Raw genomic sequence first — 22,298 nt, 5'->3', positions numbered from 1 at the left:
AGGCAGGTGTGTCCTGAGTGTCTATGTGCTGGACACAAGTTTGACACCGGGCTAGTGAGGAGGGAGAGACAACTTGGGTTAGCCGAAACCTTGGTCATGGGTAATAAAGTGGAAGGGATAGATTGGGGTCCGACAGAGAAGGGGTGTCAGATATCAGATAAAGTAAGCCCAAAGCTCAGGTGGGAGCCATCTGGATGCAGAGTGAAAACTCGAAGATGGGCTAGAGAAGGGACCCTGTGCATGGTTCCCTGTCAACAAAGACGGCTTAGATTTATTCATCGCTCACGCCTGCTGATCATCGCCTCTCAGCCTCTAGTCCAGTCTGCTGTCAGCTTTCCCTGGTGGTAATGGGCCCATGCCTTTGTTTGCTCCACAACCTATATGAGCTACTTTTTGACTTTTGCCTTCACATAATTGTTGTTAATACCAAGTAAAAACAAAAGAAAAATAAAAATTAGCCCCTGTCCCACAGCCCCTCAGTCTTCTCCCTGCCAGACCATGTCTGTAAGAGCCAGGGTTCTTATTCAGATTCCTGTGGTCCAGATTCTTTTCCAAGAAGGATCTTCTCGCTAGAGATCCCCCCTCTCCTGCTTTGTTTCTTCTCCATCCAGGGCCTGTTCTCTCCTCCATGGGTCTGTAGAGAGCCCAGCCCTATGTGGCACTGTCCATCCTAGTTGGCCCTCCTCGGCTTCCTTACTTACCAAACAATGAATACCTTTGCACCCTTGTTGAACTATAGCCTCAAATCTTTGATACTATCATGATTGGAGGTTAAACCAAAAGCTAGATTTGATCAAGAGCTGAATCTGTGGCATTCTCATCCAAACCCCTGTTTAGCGTGCAGGGCAAGCAGCCTGGTGAGTGAGTGAGAACCTGGACTCTGGGGTCAGCAGACCTGGGTATGAATTTCTCTCTTCCCTAGCAGGGTGGGCATAGCCAAATGACTTGACTTTTCTGTGCAAGGATTAAATGAGAAAAAATATGCTTACTGTAAGATAACCCTTCACAGGAAAGCAGATGCCTGGATTCAAACTAAAAAAATACCTTTCCCTAAGGCGCATAACAACTGGGCTCTGGACACAAGTGCAGTGAAAGACTTCCACCACGCAGTGTTAAGACAGAAGCTCGTGTGTTCGGGTGTCCCAGGTGGTAGACTTAAGCAGCAATTTTTGCAGCATCTAACATTTGCCATAAATATTAACCCGTAGAATACCTATTCCTTCAACATTAAAATGATGAAATTTTTGTTAACATTGAGCAAAACCTATACTCCAGGAGAATATACTGTACCTTAAGTCCTCCATGTCATTGATAAGCTCTGAGACTTTACACGAAATGACATATATGAAACTAATTTTATCATAGTCTAATTGGTATAAGTAAGAGTTAAGTTCATTAAGTATGGTGATTGCTGGGGGGTGGAGGGTATAAGGGGACTAAATGGTAATGGGGAGAAAATACAATAAAGATTTACATTTTTAGAAAAGAATTCAGTTCATTGACATTATAATAAAATGCTATAATGAAACAGCATTATAACAAGACAAGGATATCCAGTATTTGGGGACCTGGTCAAGGTACCCTGCTGGCGTCTGGGGTCTAGCAGCCAGGAGCACAGGTGCAGGACACTCCCAGACAGAATGCCTCTGGGACCAGGAAGACCCTTCACATCCTCTCATTTTTCCTTATTCCTCAGGTGTCTTTTAAATAAAAGTGAAGTGATAGACTAGCTACCTCATCAAAAGGTAGACTCTTTAAAATAAAAAAAGTTCAGCTGTCATTGCTATGTTTAAGGGGAAAACAAAACAAAACTTAAAGCCAGTGTGTGCCGTTTGGTGCAAGGCTGCTTTTCAGGGAAGTCCCCTGTGGGAAGGACGGCTCCCCACCTGAGAAGGCATCCGTTGGTGATCAAACATTTCCGTCACAATTTGAATGTCACCCAGACAAAGGAACCAGTGTGTAAGCTAGGTATCTTCTATTGAAAAAAAATCATAAGCTTGGAGGAGTGGAAAATACCTACATCCGAAAATGGCCATCACTTCCTAATGGCTAGAACATATCCTAAGGGATCGTGTAAGAACCACTCGTGGTTGCCCCAGAGTTGGGTGGTAGCACAAGCGAGAGTGATGTGGAAGAAGCAGCATAGCCTTTATCACATAGGAGGAAGCTGTTACTAAACTGATGGATGCCAAAGAGCCTCTGTGTAACAGCAAGACCAGTAGTGATCACAGCTTGTGTTGGCATTGCCCTTTAAAGGCTACAGGCAGCTCAGGAACGTGACCTCTTCTGGACCCTTACTAATCCTCAGTGGAGAGAGGCCAGGTGTAGTTGGAAATGAGGACCAGGGTTCACAGATCAGTGGCTTCTTAAGTCCCACCACTACTAGTTAATGCTGCTGGCCCCACCTTCAGTATGTGCCCCATGTGCTGGGCCACCAGGGTACTGCTTGCAGAACTAATTAAACTTGAAGAAGATAAGCAAACCACAGCCTGTGTCTCCAGCTGGTTCAGTGTGTTTTCTTGAGCTCATCGTCAGAAATTCTGAACGCACACATTTGGTTTAAAAATAACCTGAATTTTTACAAACTGCCAAAATGAACTCAGTGCCATCAACACATTTGCTGCTTTCTTCATTCCCCCAAGTGCTGGCATGGTGACAATAACAATGAAGCGCTTCAGCAGCACCTTTCCTCCTCATGAGATAAAGCTGATTTCTTGCCCCTTATTCCCTAAGCAAGAGGTGCCTGTGCAAGAAGTGGGAGTGACTTAACCAACACCTGGAAGGGTCTCTTTGGGCTTTTCCTAGAGCTTTGGGTCTCTCCAGCCCAGCTTTCCCTGGGGAGTTGAGGGAACAAGACTTTCTGCCAGGAGACTATGCTGATGTCCCTTTCTTCCCCAGCTGCCATACTGGGTACATCGGAGCACGCTGTGAGCACGCAGACCTCCTGGCTGTGGTGGCCGCCAGCCAGAAGAAACAGGCCATCACTGCCTTAGTGGTGGTTTCCATCGTGGCCTTGGCTGGCCTCATCATCACGTGTGTGCTGATACAGTGAGTATTTGCTGCCCCTAAAGTTGAGTCTTCTCCTTTCCCAGGGACATCTGCAGCATGCCCAGATAACAGGGCCACCTCAGCAGTTTATTGCTGTGATGTCTGATTGGTGTCGGCTCAGCCAAGTGGAACTTTGGTGACAGCCAAAATGGCACACATCCTGGAAGGGTCCCAGCAGTGGCCCTGTGCACTGCTGGAAGCCCCGTAGACTGAAGGCAAGCTCGCTCTCCCCGTTATTGGGTTTGGAGCCTTCTCTGTTTCCCAATGGGGATGTCCAGGTGCTCCAGAGTGAACCAGAAACAGCTCCCAGCCTCATTTGGACAGGAGCTCTTTGCAAATCATAAAGCCACACAAAGGCCACTGTTAATTGTTGTGATAGGTTAATGGCAGCCTGCCCTCTTTTTACACTTCTCTGCCCAACTCATCCTCCAAAACTGAGTTTCTGCCTTGCATCTTCCAAGAAGCCTTCCTGAGCCCAGACCATTAGAGAGACTGTTTTCAGATGTTTCTTACCCTTGTTTGCTGGCCTGTATCTTTCAACAGGACTGCTCTGCAAAGGGAGAAACTCTAGGGGTGCATTCCCAGCATCTGCCCAGACATATTCCCTGGAAACATTGGAAGATGTCTAAGTCACAAAGCAAGCTCTCAGAGATCTTATACCTAACTGGATATGCATAAGGAATTCACAGTTAAAGACTGCCAGTAGCTTAGTATAGATTAACTCACCGTGGAGAGACAGTAAGTGGATGGGGCCATTGTGGCAAGGGCTGGAGTAAACAGCCGTATGTTAATGCAGGAAGCCAGACTTTTGCCCTCTGGGGTTGCCTAGGATTTTGGACAGAGATAAATAAGTATCTCTGCCCTGTTTGTTTATTGGTTTGTTGGTATTGGGGCACCTAAAACACACACTCCTGCTGCGTGAAATAAGTCGGAGAAAGACAAATGCCATGTGATTTTATTTATATGTGGGGTCTAAAAAAAACACACAAAATAAACAACAGACTCATAGATACAGAGAACATTCGACAGTTGCCAGATGGGGGCCTGGGGAATGGGAGAAAAGGGGGAAGGGATTAAGGAGTACAAATTGGTAGTTACAAAATAACCGTGAGCATGTGAAGTATAACACAGGGAATATGCTCAATAATATTGTAATACCTATGTGTTGTGAAAGAAGGGTACTAGATTTATTAGGGAGGTCACTCTGTAAGTTATATAAATATCTAATCACTATGTTGTTTTAAAAAAGTTCATACTGTATTATTCCATTGTTATAAAACTGTAGACAAACCAAATTGGGCTCTAGTGACAGAAAGTAGATCAGGATGCTTGGGGAAAGTGGGGTGGGGTGGGAGAGAGGGAGAAGTGGGGGTGATGACAGAGGAACACTGGGACTCTGGGGGTGACAGATATGTTCATTATCTTAACCACAGTGATGGTTGCATGTGTGTGTACAAATCTCAAAACCTATCAAACTGTACACTTTAATATGTGCAGTTTATTGTATGTTAATTATATCTCAGTAAAAATATTTAAATTTAAAAATTATAAATAAAAATAAAGCACAGGTTCCAGGTTTTGGCAATGAAAGGAGTAGCCTTTAGAGCCCCAGCCATTGACAGCAGCCACAGCCTGGTCTCATCCTTCTCCTGAAACAAGCTGGTGTTAAGTGGCAAGAGCTGAGGTCTGAACTGGGCTGGCCTCCCCTTCCTCTGCTAGCAGGAGCTGTTCCACTTGCATGTGCCTTGGGCAAACATGTTTGTAGGTAAAAGACAAGCAGCTCTGGTTCAAGCTGGGGCAGAGCTCAGGTTCTGCCACTCATGAAGACCCTCCCTGCGGAGCAGTAGCAGCTGTTGGCCTAATGGACCACTACCAGCTACCTGTGCTCACCCATCACTTCTGTAGTCCTCTTTCTAAGCCATTAGGGTCCTAGAGCCTTAGAATAAGACTGAGTTACCACGTGGTCTCTCCAGAGGGACTAAAAGCTTGTTTTCACCAGATTTCTTGGAGATAAGAACAAACCAAGATACCTGAACAGCCTCTCTCATTTCCAGGAAGGCAGCCAGTCCCACCTTTCTTCTATCCTTTGCCACCCTGTCCTTGCCAGATACCAAGTTCAGAATCTCTGAGCCAGTGCCTAAGCCCTCATGTCCACCAGGCTGCTAGTTGCCTGGGCAGGGGGACCTACTGAGTTGCAGAATTGGTTGGGACCAGCTCATTCCACACCAGAGAAATCAAGAGGCTTTGATTTCACTTCCCTTGGGATGCTCCTGGCTGAATCATGATGGGGTCGAGTCTCCCTGGCTAGCTGAGTGCAAGACAGCAATCACTGATGGATCTGGTATCCAGGCCTGAGGCATGAGGTGAACCTGGACTGCAACTCAGGAGGGACCCTTGCCAGGCAGACTGCCCTGGCCACTGCGCCAGAAGCAAGGTGGGCAGAAACGTTGCAGGGCCCCGTCTCAGCTCTGCTGCCCAGAGATTCCAGGCCCCCTAGCCTTCCCATGGCTGGGATGGGGATCATGAAATGCCACCAGGCACCAAGAGGGAAAGAAGCACAGCAACAGGCTTGTTTCCTCATCTATCTCAGGCTCTTGTTAGCCAGGAGATCCCTCCCAGCCCCAGTCAGCAGATGCATAGGTTATACATACATTAAGGTTAAAATGAGTGGATATGAAGTCTTCCTTCTTATCCCATGGGAAAACTGCCATCAGTGTCTCTGGGTAATGAATGACTTTGTGCTTTCTTTTCTGACCTTCTTTTGAGTTCTCTGGTTCTTTTTTCATGCTAGTTCTGCCCATAGAGGGAGGCAGGAGCCATCACAGTCCTAACTCTTCAGGACTCCGGGTAACACAGGTTCACTGGGAGGTTAGTTTGCCACAGATAGAAGATATTAATCCTCAGAGAAGGATTCAAATCTCAGGATTCACTGAGATTCATGACTCATTCTCTCCTTCTTTCCATGGGTCAGTTCAGCCCGGCCACCATCCCCTCTTGGCTGTTGGCAATACCCTACCAGCCTGAAGTGGCTGCTTTGTCCCAGTCCTGCAAGCAGTTCTAAGGCTATTACTACGCTTACAGAATTACCCATCTGCTGCTTTATGGAGTGGGCAGCCGTGTGGTGACAGACCCCTGTGAGAGCCAGGAAAGCTGGAGCCAGGCTGCCCTGAGCAGAGCTACACAGACAGAGCTGGGACTTCAGGGTGGCCCATGGGTGCTTTTGCTATTGGCCAGTGCCAACCCTAAAGGTTACCCCCAGTAACCCTCAGTCCTCTGCAATGTCTGTCCCTCTGGAGGGCCCCACAGGAGGCTTGTTTTAAGCCTAGAGCTGCCCAGCAGGCCCCTCGGGCAGACACTGCACCCTCTGGGTGTTCTTGCCAGGCTCCTGCCTTGACTATGTTCTCTGTCTTTGCAGCTGCTGCCAGGTCCGAAAACACTGTGAGTGCTGCCGGGCCCTTGTCTGCCGGCACGAGAAGCCCAGTGTGCTCCTGAAAGGAAGGACTGCTTGCTGCCACTCGGAAACAGGTAAGGGGCCTCATCCATGAGGGGCCTTTTCCCCTTGGGAGTCACTGTTGATTGGGTGGAGAAAAATGCCACCTTTTCTGCAGGTCAGAGCAGTTCTTGGAGGTTGAAGCAGGAGGAGGGACAAAAGGAAGGTGATATTTATCTACTTAGTTAGGTTTAGTTTATTCTAAGCTATGTTTTAGTCAAAAGGGAGCTCTTTTATCCTTAGTGGTGACTGTATGACTTTTAACAAGCTATGCAACCTCTCTGAGCCTCAATTTTCTTAATAAAAAGGTATTGTGTAACTTGAATAAGTATCAAAAAAAGGCATTGGGAATAAAGTATCTAGTATAGTGGATCACCAACTGTAGATATGCAACAGGTGCTCATTCCTTTTCCTTTGAAAAATCACCTCCCTTTTCCCATCTGTGAAGTGAAGGATTTGGCCTATAGAAGGTCTCTAAAGACTCTTTAAACTTTTAGATGCTGTAACCATCATTAAGTTTTCCCTTGTTTTGTGAATGTTTTTCCAACATCTGTGAAGCAGACTGTACATCTAGACATGAGGCCAAATGTACACCTCAGGAGTCCACATCTGAGCATCAGTAGCTTGGGTCTCACAGAACCAAATTGCTCCTTTATCCAGGCAAGCTCTGGGAAATCTCACATCAGCAGCTTTTTTGGAATGTACTTAGACCAACGGAGTTCATCATAAAATTTCCTTTTCAGGAAGTAATGTGTCAGAAGGCAATTACCCTGGGCTGATCCACCCCAAGGTGGCCTTCACTAGTAAACAGTTAACATTCCAGAAGCTCAAGGTTCCATGCAGAGTGTAGGAAGAAAAGTGAATGGAAAGTTGAAACACTCATATGTTTGTTAAACCTCATGGAATCTGGCCCGGAGGGAACTGAAGCCCAGGGAGCACCATTTATTTGGTCTTCATTTCAAGAAGCACAGTAATGGCACATGGGCAGTGCTTTTGACTTGGCAGGATGCTAATCCATTAATCTGCAAAAAAAAATCATTAAGGAGGAACAGGATTTGTGGGTAATGCAGGTAAACTGAGTCTGTCACAGGCCTGCTTGGGTCCCACCATGAGTCTGGTAGGGAGCAAGGATGAGAACCAAGGCCCCTGAGGGCCTCACTCACATCCCTCTTCCACTGCCTCTCGGGTCATCTATTGGTCTTTTAGCTCCAACAAAAAATTACTTACATCTTTTAAGAAAATTTATAGTAGATTTTGTACCAATTGTCTGAACCTCAGCAGAGTCATTTCAGAGTACAGGAAATTTCTTCTTTATGTTACTTCTCCTCTACCCACGTTTGAGAGGACTTCACCCTTGAGCATGGGGATGGGTCTGGCCTTCCAGAGATGGCACTGAGCCTGAAGCCCCTGTCCCTGAGAGGATGCATACCTCCCCAGCTCTAGAGGGATCATGGGAGGGACCAAGCAGGAAGTTGTCCAGGCTGACCGAGGAGCTGCTGGGAATGGGGCTCATGCTGCCTCACCATGACAGCCACAGAGGATGCCCTCAGGGCCCTGCCCATTGAGAAACAAATGGGTCCATTCTTGTATGGCCATAGGGGAAGCCATTCTACCATCAGAATCTTGGACCAGCTCTTGAGTTGCCCACTAAACCACTCTTTGTGGGGGAACTGGCCACAGGCTGGTTGAACAGAGTGCCCACACAACAGAGGGCATCCCCCGTTCTTTCCTGCCACAACTCGTTTCACTTTTGGTCAGCTTTTTCTTTGGCACTGAAAGCGCAGTTTCAGAAGCTTCTGCCCCTGAAGTGGAACCAGCAAAACTTGGGCTTGGGCTTGGGTCTGACTATCCGACAGAACTTGGGGTTTTGCCAGCATGGCTAGAGTCTGGCCCACAGAGCTTAACCTGTTCTTCCTTCCTCACAGTGGTCTGAAGATCCCAGAGGAGGAATTCAGCCAGATGGACTGCGGCAGCCCTGATAAAGAAAGAACCTCTTCAGGACAGCCCAGCAAGGGATGCCCTAGATGTGCGGCAGACCTTCCTCCTCTGCCTGCATCGCCTGTGCAGCCTTTGTCTTTTGTGGGCCTTCCTTCAAAACTCTATCAAGAACTCTGTCTGCTTGGGGTTATTTGGTGTGATCTAGAAAAGAAATTAATGGATCGCAATTTAAAGACTGGTCAAAAATGAACTGCAAGGGGTGGGCTTCCCATTTACCCACATAAGGTGTGTGCATCAGCCAGCATCTGAGTCCAGGTGTACTTGTCTTCTACCATTCATGGATACCAGGCTGTGTTTCTTTTTAATGGGCCCACAGCAGCATGCAGCTTGCCCAGCACTGGAGATTCCAGTATAGTTGTTACATCTTTTTCTCATCCACTTATTGGGGAAGAAGGTGGAGAAAGGGTAGCTGCTCATTGTTATATGAGGATACCAACTTTACAAAGAGCTGTGCCTGTCCTCTGTCCACAAGACCCTCAACCAGCCCAACATCTTCCACAGACATACGTATGATGCTGAGGACCTTCCCAAATCATCACCACCCTCGGAGATGATTTATTATTTATTAGCTGGATGATGGTTTTATTTTTAACCTCTTAAGCCAATGTAAAAAGCATAAAACTCTTTCAGACTTCTTCATTAATGATGGATGTGTTGCCGGCTGCAAAGTTGTAGAGTACTGATTAAAAATGTGTGTCCTCTTTGGAAAAGCCACCCACAAGGTACAGAGATGGAAGCAGAAGTTGAGTCGCTGATGGGAGCAAGGAGTGGGGTTCAGACGTTGTGCCATTTAAGATAAAAAGGAGGTGAATGCCCCTGGGTACATTCTGGTGGAAAAGTTAGCCAATCCAGCAGCACAGATTTGTCACCTCTGTCGGGAAAGAGAGAAGGAATGTGTGTGTTTCTGCACAGGTTAAGCACAATACTCACTACAGTGCTCCATGATAAAACATATTAACTTCCTCAAGCGGCTTCCGGGCGTGTGCTACGAAATAGAGCATTAGCTGTGAGCCACGGGCATTTGGGGCCACATCCTTGAAAGGAGGACTGGTCATTTATTTTCCATTTGGTCACTTGGTGGATTTACTACTTCATTTTTAAAAGGAGAAATTTAACTTTTTTATTTATTTTCAAGTATGAGGAGAAATATTCCAGTGATTGTTTGTTTGTTTGTTTTTCAAAGCTCTCACAAGCCGTCTCCACAATGAGGGTCTCACTTTCCCCTCAGAGAAGGGAGGAATTGTCCTCCTGGGCACGAGGCACATCCCGGCCCACTGTCCGGCCTGTGAGGAGCACTGCCCCCTCCTACTAAACAGCAAGGGGCACATCCCTAGGGACTGTCATTAAAATTTGGGAATGGAATAACAATGAAATAATATATAAATTCATGCAAAGGAAGTCTTCTTTAACAATATTTGGGGAAAATGAAAGATTTCTAGCTTTTAATCCTTCAATGCATTGAGCTTCTCATATCATGGAAGTGACCATTAAAATATGTCAAGTCAGCTTGAAATTTCTACCAGCTAATCTTGTCCTCCCCTAATTCTTCCTTTCCAGTCTGTCTATTTCAATGAATTTTTTCTCTCTTTCTTACAGCTGAGACAATTTTTGACCCATGTCTTAACCTTGGCACTTCCATTGAACCATGGTGCACCCAAAGCTCTGAGAGCAGAAATGGGATCTGTTCACCAGTTGGCCCCCCAACCATGTAATTGATGCAGCTCCCAGGTTTTAATTACAAAAGAAAATAGGCCTAAGTTTACATTCCTTGGACCAGTCCTACAGCAACAGATATGTGGGCCGAGGCTGGTATGCGTAGCTGCTCACACGGAGACCAATCCAATTGTTGCTGGCTTGCAGACTCCATGTCACTTTTCCCATCAGACTCTGAAGGTCTGAGGTTCCTGTTTAGAGAGACTAATGGAAGTGAAGTAGTGTCATTTGTTAACCCGAGGTCACATTTTTACTTTAGGACAATCTCTCTCAGTCTTTTGGAGACTCTCTGAGGTCTGAGTGCCATTAAAGGATATGGACTGATATGAAAATGTTTGCAGGGCTTTCTTCACCTAATGAATGGAAAAATCAGCGTCCAGTCTGTAGGCTTCCAAGAGCCTTTGCAGAGGTGTGAGGAGACATGGATAGGAGCAGAAGGAACCTTCTTGGTTCCCTGTGGGGACTTCAAATTTAGCATCTGTGAACACTCTCATCCTCAGGTCTAACAAGTCATAGCCACCAGCACCCCCTTCCTTGTGCCTGCAAGACCACACAGTGAGCAGGCTCGAATGTGTGCAACCCTAAATATGCCTCTCGGGCCAGTCCTCTGTAAACTAGGTCTGAAAAGAGCTGGAAGCAGAGTCTGGGGTCAAGGCAGTCCTGTTGGACCTTTATCTATCCACCAGGATATGACACGGCCTTACTTCTTTAGTGATTTCTCTTGTAGAAGTCAGATGGCCAACATGCTTTGATTCCTGTGCCATCTCATGCACTGGTGCTTCTTTGGTTAGTTGTAAAATGCCCCCATCTCAGGTTAAAAATGCAACTTCTAATCCATGTCTGCATGTTCCTTGTGTTTCCTTGCTCTTTTGAAAGCCAAGTGTTCATGATGATTAGGGACTCATTCCAAAGACCTGACTTGATAGGTAGCCACACACCTGGGAGCAGGGAACACAGCTGTTTTCAATGTCTGTCTCAGGAGAAGTGAAAAAACTCCTTTAAAAAATGACGAAGGTGCTTCCACATCTTTTATGGAGCCTGTTCTACAGGCTGCGACTCCTTCAAGCGCACTGGCAGGGAACACTGTCTTCTAGGTGGAAAATATACACCAGCCTAGCTTGATCTGGAAAACATGTCTGGCTACAAGCGGAAAAAAGCAAGGTATGAGCTTGCCGTTGTGTTCCAACAGAAGAGGTGGGTAGAATGTCCCCCAAGTCTACTTTCCTGAGAAAGGAGGAGGTGGGATTGACACTCCCCCAGCCCCTTTGGTGAAGGAGGGGAAGGTGTGGTTCTAGAGCTTCTTGGGGGACAGTTCTCTGCAGGTAGAAAAAAAGAGTCTGGCATCTTCAACTAGGCCATCCAACTAGGTGCTTTTCCAGGCACTTTGGCAGGAATGGGTCAACCAGGCTCGGACGCTGCTCAGGGCACACTGGCCCCTTAGTAGGGTCTTGGCTTTGATTTCTTCCAACCTGCTCAGTAAAGGGGGGTCAGGAGATGATTCAAAAGCCCAGGACCATGGGGGACATCACAGAAACAGGTGGACACCTATGTTCATTCTTAACGTTCTAACATAAGACCTGTTCTCTGTAGCCACTGATCTCACCAGGCTTTTTGAAAGATCCAGAGGTAAGCACACCCATGCAGTACTGAAAAGCAACCCCTCTTTCTAATGTAATAACTGACGGAAGTGTTCAACTTTTCATTATCTTTATTATAACAAACCTGATGCTTTTTTTAAAAGAACTTGTTACTCTGACTTCTGTATATGTTGCACTGAAAAGGTTAATATTTAATAATGTTTTAATTTATTTTGTGTGGTAAGTTAATTTTGATTTCTGTAATGCATTAATGTGATTAGCAGTTCTTTTCCTTAATATCTGAATTATTTAAAAAGTAGTGAGAAATATAAAATGCAGTCGCATTTTTCAGTCATGTGCATTGTCGTTCAGTTGTACTGTACATTGTTTGGAAAAATGAAGGAATGAACTCTTTTTTTTCCTAAATCAAGACTGAAACTTGTATTTTGTGAGATTGGGATATTAAGATTTTCCTCTGCAAATGTGAATAATGGAAAAAAAATTAGATGCTCTTTTTCAAAATGTGAGGATCCTAAAATGAAACAGAAATGATCCCTGTCTGCTTGAAGAAACCAAATTCTTTCAAGTTTTTCTCAATATATAATATTTCATCTATTGTGTGTCCAACATATGCCAACTGATGTAAAGGAAAATATAAAGCACACAATCCCTGTCCCAGGGAATTGAGAGCTGGCCGGGAAGACAGACTGACATGCAGAACATAATTCTGGATCAGTTCTAGGCAAGATATAAATAGTTAGCTGTATGGTAGAGATTATGAGTTAATAGCTATAGTTCTCAAAGTGTTGCCCGAAAAGTGTTGCCCCCAGACCAGCAGTATCAGTAGTATCAGAACTTCTTAGGAATGCAAATTCTCAGACCCCACCCCAAACCTATTAAACTCTAGAGGTGCCCCATGTTCCCTCCGCCTTTCAGGTTATTCTGACATATGCTCAAGTTTGAGAACCACGGTGCTTTAGGACTCAGTGAGAGCCAATTATTGTGGGGCTACAGTTTTTAGGAAAAGGCTATGCAGAAGTGAAACCTAATACAATTTACCCATTAATATTCAAAGTTAATAGCTATCAAAAAGTATGTTCTGATTAAAGACCTGCATTTATTTGGATCTTTTCTACTCAATTTAGTTGAAGAAAAAAATGAGCCTATCCATCTCCTATCACACCTCCACTCACCCCCCTGAAGCTCAGCACTGCCCAGTTTCTAACTGTAGGGAATTGTTCTAAAACTGTCAGCCTAGTTATTGTAAGCCCCGCTGCATTTGAATTTTCGTGGTTAAGCCTCTGTACTTCTATCCTATGTGGGGACCTCACATGTGCAACCTATGAGAAGCTCATACAGAAGCAGTAGAGAGTGAATAGTTGCTGAATGGCATGAGATCTTGGTCCCGAGGAAGGCATGGCCCTTCGTAGCCAGGAAGAAGTGTGTAGGGACTGGTGTCCAGGCCCCAGAGAGCTTTGGTATACACCTAGCTTGCAGGAAGATGTACACCCAAGCACCTTTTTGTTCCAAGTTCCCTGGCCTGGTGCCTGTCCCTCAACAGAACCTTCCTTACCTCTTAGAAGAGAGAGGGCAAGACCTACTACCCATACCTGGTATTCCCCCTCATGACCCTATTTAGTCCTCAGGGACATCTTCAGGCCTTATTCTCAACCCACAGAATTTTCTACTTATCCTATTTCTTCTCTTCCTCCCTGATTTGCAATCCCTGTTCCTCCAAGACTGCCTGCCTTCCAGACCAGTGTCCAGTGGCTGTCCCTGGTTCTGGTCAGGGAGGTGCACTGGCCTGTCTAGAGTGTTGAGGACCCATTCTAGGAAAAAGTACCTATGAACTTGGAGTCAAGCCAGACCTCCCCCCGTTTATTTAGGTGACCTGCAGTTGCCAACTTGAATCCAAGTTCCAGACTCTTTGGGCTTAGTCTTTTTGTATGCTGTTGGCCCAAAAGCATCCATGTTTTGCCTGGCTTTTGTGTGCTCTGACTCCTACCTGGCCAGATTTGGGGGACTTTGAGTGTGACCTAGCCTTGCCTCCTCCCTGGTTCAGAGCTCCCTGCTTTGCAGCTGCCTGGATTCTAGCACCAGCATTCTCCCTGTCTCATGAAACTTCCTCTCCCACAGGGTGGGCAAAAGTAGGTTTACAGTATTCATATGCAAAATAATACAATAATTAATAAACTACAACCAGAGACATTGAGATAAACAGCAAACTGACAGTAACCAGAGAGGAGTGGAAGAAGGATAATAGGGGACAAAAGGGGAAGGGCCACCAAGGAACATGTATGAAGGACACATGGACAAAGCCAAAGGGAGTAGGTTTCAAGAGTGGGAAGACAGGGGGGCATGGTAAGGTGAAAAGGGAGACGACTGTACTTGAACAACAATTTAAAAAATAGTAATACAAGAAAAAGCTCTGTTTTGTGTATGTACCACTGTAAGCCTACTTTGGCCCACCCTTGTATTTGCTCTCTGCAGGACTTGCCACTCAGGCAGGCCCTGAGGTTTCTGGCATGACCTTTCACCTCTAGAACTAGGGAGGGACATGCATATTGATCCTACAAACTGAGCCTGGAAATGCCTATTCCACTAGGCTGGTGTCTCTCACCCCAGGTGAACTGAGTTCTAGAATCTGTGAGAATGGACCCTGAGCATATTTTTAAATTTACTTTTCAATTGTAGTTGACATAGATTATTTCTTTCAGGTATACAACATAGCAATTAAATATTTACATACCTTATAAAATGATCGCTGCAGTAATTCTTGGACCCATCCAGCACCATACATGATTATTACAATATTATTGACTATTCCCTGTGTTGCATTTTATATCCCCATGACTATTTTTATAACCTTGGGCATTTTTTAAATCTCTCCCAGTGATTTTAATCCAGTTCCTACTGCCCTCTGGATTACACCAGGCCCCAGGATGCAGATGGCAGAGAGGTTTGACGCCTGGGGCTGAGAGTACTGCATACCCACCCAGGGTGTCCACCCTGGCCCATGTCTAGGTATCCTTAATATCCAGCACATGTTAGCCCCTGGGGACACTTGGAGGCTTGCACCTCCTTTCAAGTGGTATCGTCTAAGGCAGAGAAGTGAGAAAACGCATTTGGGGATAGGGACTGTGAGGAGTACCACATGGCTGATGCCCAAGGTCAAATACAAATGGGTGGTGACTTATTAGAAAGCTACATTTTGCATTTGGGAGTAAAAACAAAACAACATTAAAGGGAAATAGGAGAGAGGGGAAAGGCCTTTTTCAGGCATGTTTGCTCCTATGGAAGCTTCAGGCCCTGATTTGCAGCTGCACAGCTAAACTGGGATGAGAGGAGCCCAGCAGCCTTGAAATCCTCCATGCAAGTTCAAGTCCTGTGGGGGAGCCCCTCTCAGGAAGTCAGGGAGGTGGAGTTGAGAGCTGGGCAAGGGAACACCTCCACTAACCTGGGGCTGGTCTGCCCTGCACATCCCAGAGTGGGATTCCTCAGGTCTGGCAATGGGACATCTTAGGACTGACTGTGCTGTAGGAGCCAGAGTCAGTTAAACCCGGTCCCACCAGAACAGGGCAAGCAGCCGCACACTCCCCTGCAGTGTGACTCTCCAACCTGCCTTGGTAAAGAAGCCCCTCAGCCAGAGCACAGGGCTCTGGGCCCCAGTGGTGGGAGGAGGCCTGGAGGCGAAGACCTGGCATTGGCTGCAGCCTAGCTTCTCACCGATGGTGTTACCTGGGGCATTACTGGTTCTCTCTGAGCCTCCTGTTTAGCTCATGGAGTTGTTGAGATAAAGCTTATAAATTCCCACTTGCACAGCCTGATGCTTAGAATTAAAAAAATCTAGTGTAACCCTCAATGCCACCAATGTATATGGCCAAGGGAGGCCCCATCCCCATCCTCCAGTGACTTTTGTGAGCTGTATTTCAGAGAGCCAGTGGCAAATGGGGCCACATCCAGAGTCATTGTCCCAGAACACCACCTTTAGAAGTGGTTAAGAACCCAGAGGGGTGAGGAAAATTGTCCTCAGACAAAGGAAGGCGTTCAGTCTGGCCTTAGGAGCAGGACCAGGAGGCAAAAAGTTTGACTTCAGCTCCATAGAGTCTTTTCATCAGAGTCACCTCCTGGTACTGGCAGTCTCCTGGGCCAGTATGCACCCTAACACCGAAACAATCAAGCAGAGGCTGAGTGAGCACGGGGGCACCAGGGTCCCATGGTGGAGCATGAGCCAGAAAACCTCTGGGAGCTGGTCCATCTCCAGCGTTCTGACCACCATCTCCTGCCCATGAAATCATGGGTTATCCCCATGCGTCAGGCCTCCCCCTCCTACAGTGCCATTCTGAAATAGTCTTTGTGCACCCAAACTTGGGCCTCTGTCCTCCCCTTGTCCTGCTATGGGTGCTGTGGCTTCCCAGAACTTCACAGCTATAAAAGGGCTTCTCAGGCCCCACCCAGACTCCTCTGCCCTCCCACCTGCTGGCTCTGGAGATGCCTTAGGAGGGGCCCTATACAGAGACCACAGCCTAAATCACTCAGGAAAGGGCCTTTCCTGGCTTTCTCCATATCCAAATGCCTCGTTTGCTAGATTTTCCCTCCCATATCCACTCTGCCCTGTGCCTGGAGCCTGGTCCCTGTGGATGAGCTCCCTAGGGTTCTCTCACTCTCTGCCTTCTAATTCAGCCACCTCACTCCCTTCCTGCCCCAGTACTGTGCCTTTAAATACCTACGCCCCAGCACTAGGCTCCCAGGGCCTTTGTCCCTAGCTCTAGCCCTCAGCACACTTCATTTATACCACTACTCCTCTAGTTTAACTCTGCCGAATTCCCCTACCTATCCCCAGCTCTTTAATTTCCAAAAGTGCTTAACCAGAAGCTCAAAATTAAAATGCCAAGTAACTGGTGGTCTGAATTATTGCAACTGCTTGATGAAAGCATGAATGCCCATCTGTCTGAATCTGGACTGGGAGGTGAACACTGTGATGAACTGGAGTGCACAGACCTCTTCTGAGGGGGATGGTCGCCTAGTTCCATCCAGGTGGCCAGCTTTTTTTGTTTTCATTAAGAGAAGCAGGCAATCTTGGCTTTTTTATAAACCATCTCTGTTTCTAATAAAATATCTCTACTTATTAATGTGACTCAAGTTTATAAACTACTCTGGCCCCTGCAAAATCTGTCTACAGGTCACCATCCGTTTGCAGCCTCCGCTCTCAAGCTGTTTGTTCATCTTTGGCTCTACTGGGTCCCTCTCACTCCTCTCTGCCTTAAAAGTTCTCTTTGCTGGGAATGGCTTTTTCTGCTTTTTTTCCAAACTTCTGTTCCTTTAAGAACAGGCTTAGGCCTCCTCTCTCTGGAGCCTACCTACAGCCCCAATGCAGAGCCTTCCCAACATACCCAAAGCACATTCCATGTCTATGGATTGGAAGACTTAACATTATTATGATGGCAGTACTCCCCAGATTGATCCACAGATTCAAAGCAATCCCTATCTGAATATCAGCTGACTTCTTTGTAGAAACTAATGAGCTGATTTTGAAATTCTTATGGAATTGCAGCGTATCGGGAACAGATAAAGTAGAACAAAGTAGGAGGACTCACAGTTCCTGATTTCAAAGCTGACTACAAAGCAATGGTACTTAAAGCAGTATGGCACTGACACAAGCATGACTTAAATTGACCTGAAGAACAAATCAGTGGAATAAAATTGAAAGTCCAGAAAGAAAGCCATACGCCTATGGCTAACTGATCTTTGACAAGAGTGTCAAGACAATACATTGTGGGAAAGAGTATCTTTTCAACAAGTGGTGCTGGGACAACTAGATATTCACCTGCAAATGAATGAAGTTGGACCCTTACCTCATACCGTATCAAAACAGATCATAAACTTAAATATACCCCCAACCTTGTTATTGTCCATGTGTCCTTTATATTTGTTTCTGCAAACCTTTCCCCCTGAAATTCCCTCCCCTCTCCCTTCTGGTCACTGTCAGTCAGCCTGTTCTCAATTCCAGTGTCTTTGGTTATATTTTGCTTGTTTGTTTGTTTTGTTGATTAGATTCCTGTTAAAGGTGATATCATATATTTGTCTTTCACCACCTGGCTTATTTCACTTAGCATAATGCTTTCCAGTTCCATCCATGCTATTGCAAAGGGTAGGAGCTCCTTCTTTCTTTCTGCTGCATAGAATTCCATTGTGTAAATGTGCCACAGTTTTTTGATCCATTCATTTACTGATGGGCACCTTGTTGCTTCTGGCACTTGGCTATTGTAAATTGTGTTGCTATGAACATTGGGGTGCATAGGTTCTTTTGGATTGGTGTTTCAGGGTTCTTAGGATATAATCCTAGCAGTGGAATTGCTGGGTCAAAAAGACAGATCCATTTTTAGTTTTCTGAGAAAATTCCATACTGTTTTCCACAGTGGTTGTACCAGTCTGCAATCCCACCAACAGTGCACTAGGGTTCCCTTTTCTCCAAAACCTCTCCAACCCTTGTGTTTGTTGCTTTGTTTATGATGGCCATTCTGACCAGTGTGAAGTGGTATCTTATTGTGGTTTTAATTTGCATCTCTCTGATAGCTATTGATACTGAGCGTCTTTTCATGTGTCTCTGGATCCTCTGTATATCCTCCTTGGAGAAATGTCTGTTCAAGTCCTTTGCCCATTTTTTAATTGGGTTGCTTGTCTTCTTAGAGTGGAGTCGTGTGAGTTCTTTATATATTTTGGAGATTAGCCCCTTGTCTGAGATATCATTGGCAAATATATTTTCTCATATGTTTGGCTCTCTTTCATTTTAATACTGTTTTCTTTAGCCATGCAGAAGCTTTTTATTTTGATGAGATCCCATTTGTTTATTCTTTCCTTTATGTCCCTTGCTCTAGGAGACACATCAGTGAGAATATTGCTGCATGAAATATCTGCGATTTTCCTGCCTATGTTCTCCTCTAGGACTTTAATAGTGTTATGGCTTATATTTAAATCTTTTATCCACCTTGAATTTATTTTGGTGTATGGTATAAGTTGGCTCTCGAGTTTCAGTTTTTTGCATGTAGCTGTCCAGCTCTCCCAACACCATTTGTTGAAGAGGCTATTTTTACTCCATTTTATGTTGCTGCCCCCTTTGTTGAATATTAATTGCCTATAGAGACTTGGGTTTATTTCTGGGCTCTCTGTTGTGTTCCATTGGTCTATGTGCCTGTTTTTATGCCCGTACCAGGCTGTTTTGATTATAGTGGCCTTGTAATACAGTTTGATATCAGGTATTGTGATCCCTTCTACTTTGCTCTTCTTTCTTAAAATTGCTGCAGCTCTTTGGGGTCATTTATGGTTCCATATAAATTATTGAAGTGTTTGTTCTATGTCTGTGAAGTATGCCATTGGTACTTTAATAGGTACGGCATTCAATCTGTAAATTGCTTTGGGTAGTGTGGACATTTTGATGATGTTAACCCTTTTGATCCATGAACATGGTATATGTTTCCATTTGTTTGTGTCTTCCTTGATTTCTTTCTTTAGGGTTGTGTAGTTTTCTGCATACAGGTCTTTTACCTCCTTGGTTAGGTTTATTTCCAGATATTTTATTTTTCTGTTTGCTATATCGAATGGGATTTTTTTCTTGATTTCCACTTCTGATGTTTCATTGTTGGTATACAAAAATGCCTTTGCTTTCTGGATATTGACTTTGTATCCTGCAGTTTTGCAAAATTCATTTATTAGGTCAAGCAATTTTTTTGGCAGAGTCTATTGGATTTTCTATGTACACTATCATATCATCTGCAAACAATGAGTTTTGTTTCCTCCTTTTCAATCTGGATGCCTTTTATTTCCTTTTCTTGTCTGATCGCTGTGGCTAAAACTGCCAATAGATAGTAGATTTTTTTAATATGGTATACCCATATCATGGAGTATTATATGGCAAAAAAGAATGAAGTAGTAGGATGTGCTATGACATAAATGAATCTTGGAAACATACTAAGTGAAAGGAGTCAGATACAACAGACCACATATTGCATGATTTTATTTTCATGAAATATGTATATATAAAATAGACAAATCTACAGGTTACTTATTGTCTGAAGTTGGAAGAGAGGAGAAGAGAGTGTCTGCTAATGGATATAGCTTTTCTTCCTGGAGCACTGAAAATGTTTTAAAATTCAGTAGTGGTAATGGTTGCACAACTTTGTGAGTATACTAAAAACTGCTAATTTGTACACTTAAAAAGGATGAATTCTATAGTATATAAAATACATCTCTTATTTAATAATAGCTTTATTAGCTATTATTAAAACAAAAAAAGACAACTATAGACCATAGTACATAAAAAAGGAAAAGCAATCAGATAAAAAAAGTCACTGAAGTAAAGAAATGGACTGAGATTTTGATTGTTTTTGTTGCAACACAAATGTACATTTGCTAAAATACTGTTGATCAGCATGATAAAATAGGGTTCAAAACATTTAGGACAAATTAGTTAGAACAAATAATTTGTGGTATTTTTCTTATAACCTAGAGAACATAGATTTAAATGATATCATAGGGCTAGCTATGCTTATTCATGCAATCCAAAGGTGTCATTGGTTTTAGTTTTTTGGTTTTTAACATAAGAATCTCTGGGCATGTGCTCATTTTAAACAACATTGGGGAATCAATTATTTTGCATTGAGAACATTCTTGAAAAGTTTAAGACAAGTCGTAATTAGTCAGCACAACCGCAAACAGTGCTGTTGTGATGTTGATGTTAACATGCGACTGACTACCTTATGAAACTTACTTCCACTGTGGCATCACTCAGCAAGGAAGCAGAATTTAAATTCATTGTGTCATCCCCCAGGAACATCTCTGTTGCTAAAACAGCAAGGAGAGAACATATGATGAATGTAGTAATCAACTCACTATACTAGACGCCCAGTCTGGCTTGACCCAGACAGTTCATTGCACAATGAATTGGCAGCACAGTATGGTAGCCAGCGGTGCAACACAGAGGTTACGTGGCTACCTAGTGTCTTGATGTAAATGCAATTTTAACTGTTGAGGGGAATTACATTGTTCATGTCATCTGAGGAAAGGTCTCTACCTCAGGTCACCAATTAAAATGGGATCAATTCTTGGCATTTTTCTTTGTCAGGATAATGCCTTAAAAATCATTTTGAAGGGCATTCATGAGCAGTGCCTCAAATAGAGAAATTATGTCTTTGGGAAACTTAAGTGACAAGAAAAAACCCGGCACACTTTCCTACACAAAATCAGTTTTCTCTTAACGAAAGTGATAATCTGAAATTCATTCTTAAATTGAGGAGGTAAAAATTGAGTTCTTTAAATGAGGCCCTGATATTAAAGTTATGAAAATGGATTAACATTACTCAGTTGTCTTTCTCAATTAATATGGATGGTTTGGATGAAGAACTACAAAGAATTTTCAAAATCCGGCACTGAAAACTAAGTAAGACATTTGAGTACCAGAAATCTACATGTTCCTGTGATGGATACACTATTTTTTTTTAATGTGAAAACACTGAAAGTTAAGCACTATCACACTTTTAAACAAGTCATTTTCATTCTGAAAACTAAGTTTAACTATCAGGTAAAGGATTCTAGATGAATTCTGCCTCTACATCATTAAAAGGAAAATAAAACCTATCTTCGAATTCTTGATACAGGAAGAAATAAAATTAAAATTTATGTTCCACAAAGAAGGAATAAGAAACTATAAGGAGACAAAAATATCATTGCCAATATCATGTCTATTTATATCACATTAGATGTTCTTATACATAGGTCAATAAAAATAAAGTTTGGTAATACTTAGGGTAGCTTTTTTTTTCTACCAGGTTTGTTTCACTCAATTGTGTAACTTCCCTCATTCCTGCAGGTATTTTTATCCATTTGTGTAGGCATATACAAACATTTATACATATACCAGATTTTTTTCACAAGTAAATGCATTATTATAAGTGTTAACTATTCAATTTGCTCTTTTTCACATAATATATCATGAACATTCCTCAACATCAATAGATGTCAGTCTAAATTATTCTTTCTCATAGTTACATAGCATTCTATTGTATGGATATACTTCGTTTTATTTAGTTACATGGCTATTGATAGACACTCCAATTGGTCTTAGTTCTTTGCTTCCCAAAACAGTGCTATACATAAATCTCTACACACAGGTACTTTCATTTCTTAAGGTTGGAGTCACACATAGAAATGGCTGGGTCAAAAGATATGTATGTACCTGATTAGAGGTATACAGGGTGGGGCAAAATTAGGTTTACAGTTGTGAGTATACAAAACACAGCTTATTCTTGTCTTATTATTTATTAATTATAATATGATTTTCCATATGAACAACTGTAAACCTACTTTTGCTCCCCCGCTGGTATTTGGTTGCCAGTATCAACACTGTTCCTGTATTATTACCAGTACTAAGAGAGGCTTAAACAACTAAGGATTTGTTTTTCTCACATAACAAGAGT

The 22,298-nt window shown here is 43.8% G+C and overlaps 1 protein-coding gene across 1 annotated transcript in view; it reads left to right on the top strand.

Annotated features, from left to right (window-relative positions):
- Nucleotides 1–12,273, top strand: part of TGFA (transforming growth factor alpha) — a 102,253-nt gene extending 89,980 nt beyond the window's left edge. Inside the window, exons 4-6 of the mRNA XM_053663402.1 lie at nucleotides 2,899–3,048; nucleotides 6,464–6,573; nucleotides 8,464–12,273. Of these exons, the coding sequence (XP_053519377.1) occupies nucleotides 2,899–3,048; nucleotides 6,464–6,573; nucleotides 8,464–8,471 (268 nt within the window). The 3' untranslated portion in view covers nucleotides 8,472–12,273. The remainder of the gene's footprint in view (nucleotides 1–2,898; nucleotides 3,049–6,463; nucleotides 6,574–8,463) is intronic.
- Nucleotides 12,274–22,298: the final 10,025 nt, after the last annotated feature.

This window comes from Artibeus jamaicensis, unplaced genomic scaffold (genome assembly GCF_021234435.1).
Source record: "Artibeus jamaicensis isolate MK-2021 breed Jamaican fruit bat unplaced genomic scaffold, CSHL_Jam_final contig_3174, whole genome shotgun sequence".
Taxonomy (NCBI): Eukaryota; Metazoa; Chordata; class Mammalia; order Chiroptera; family Phyllostomidae; genus Artibeus; species Artibeus jamaicensis.
This window is presented reverse-complemented; position numbering and strand designations above follow the sequence as displayed.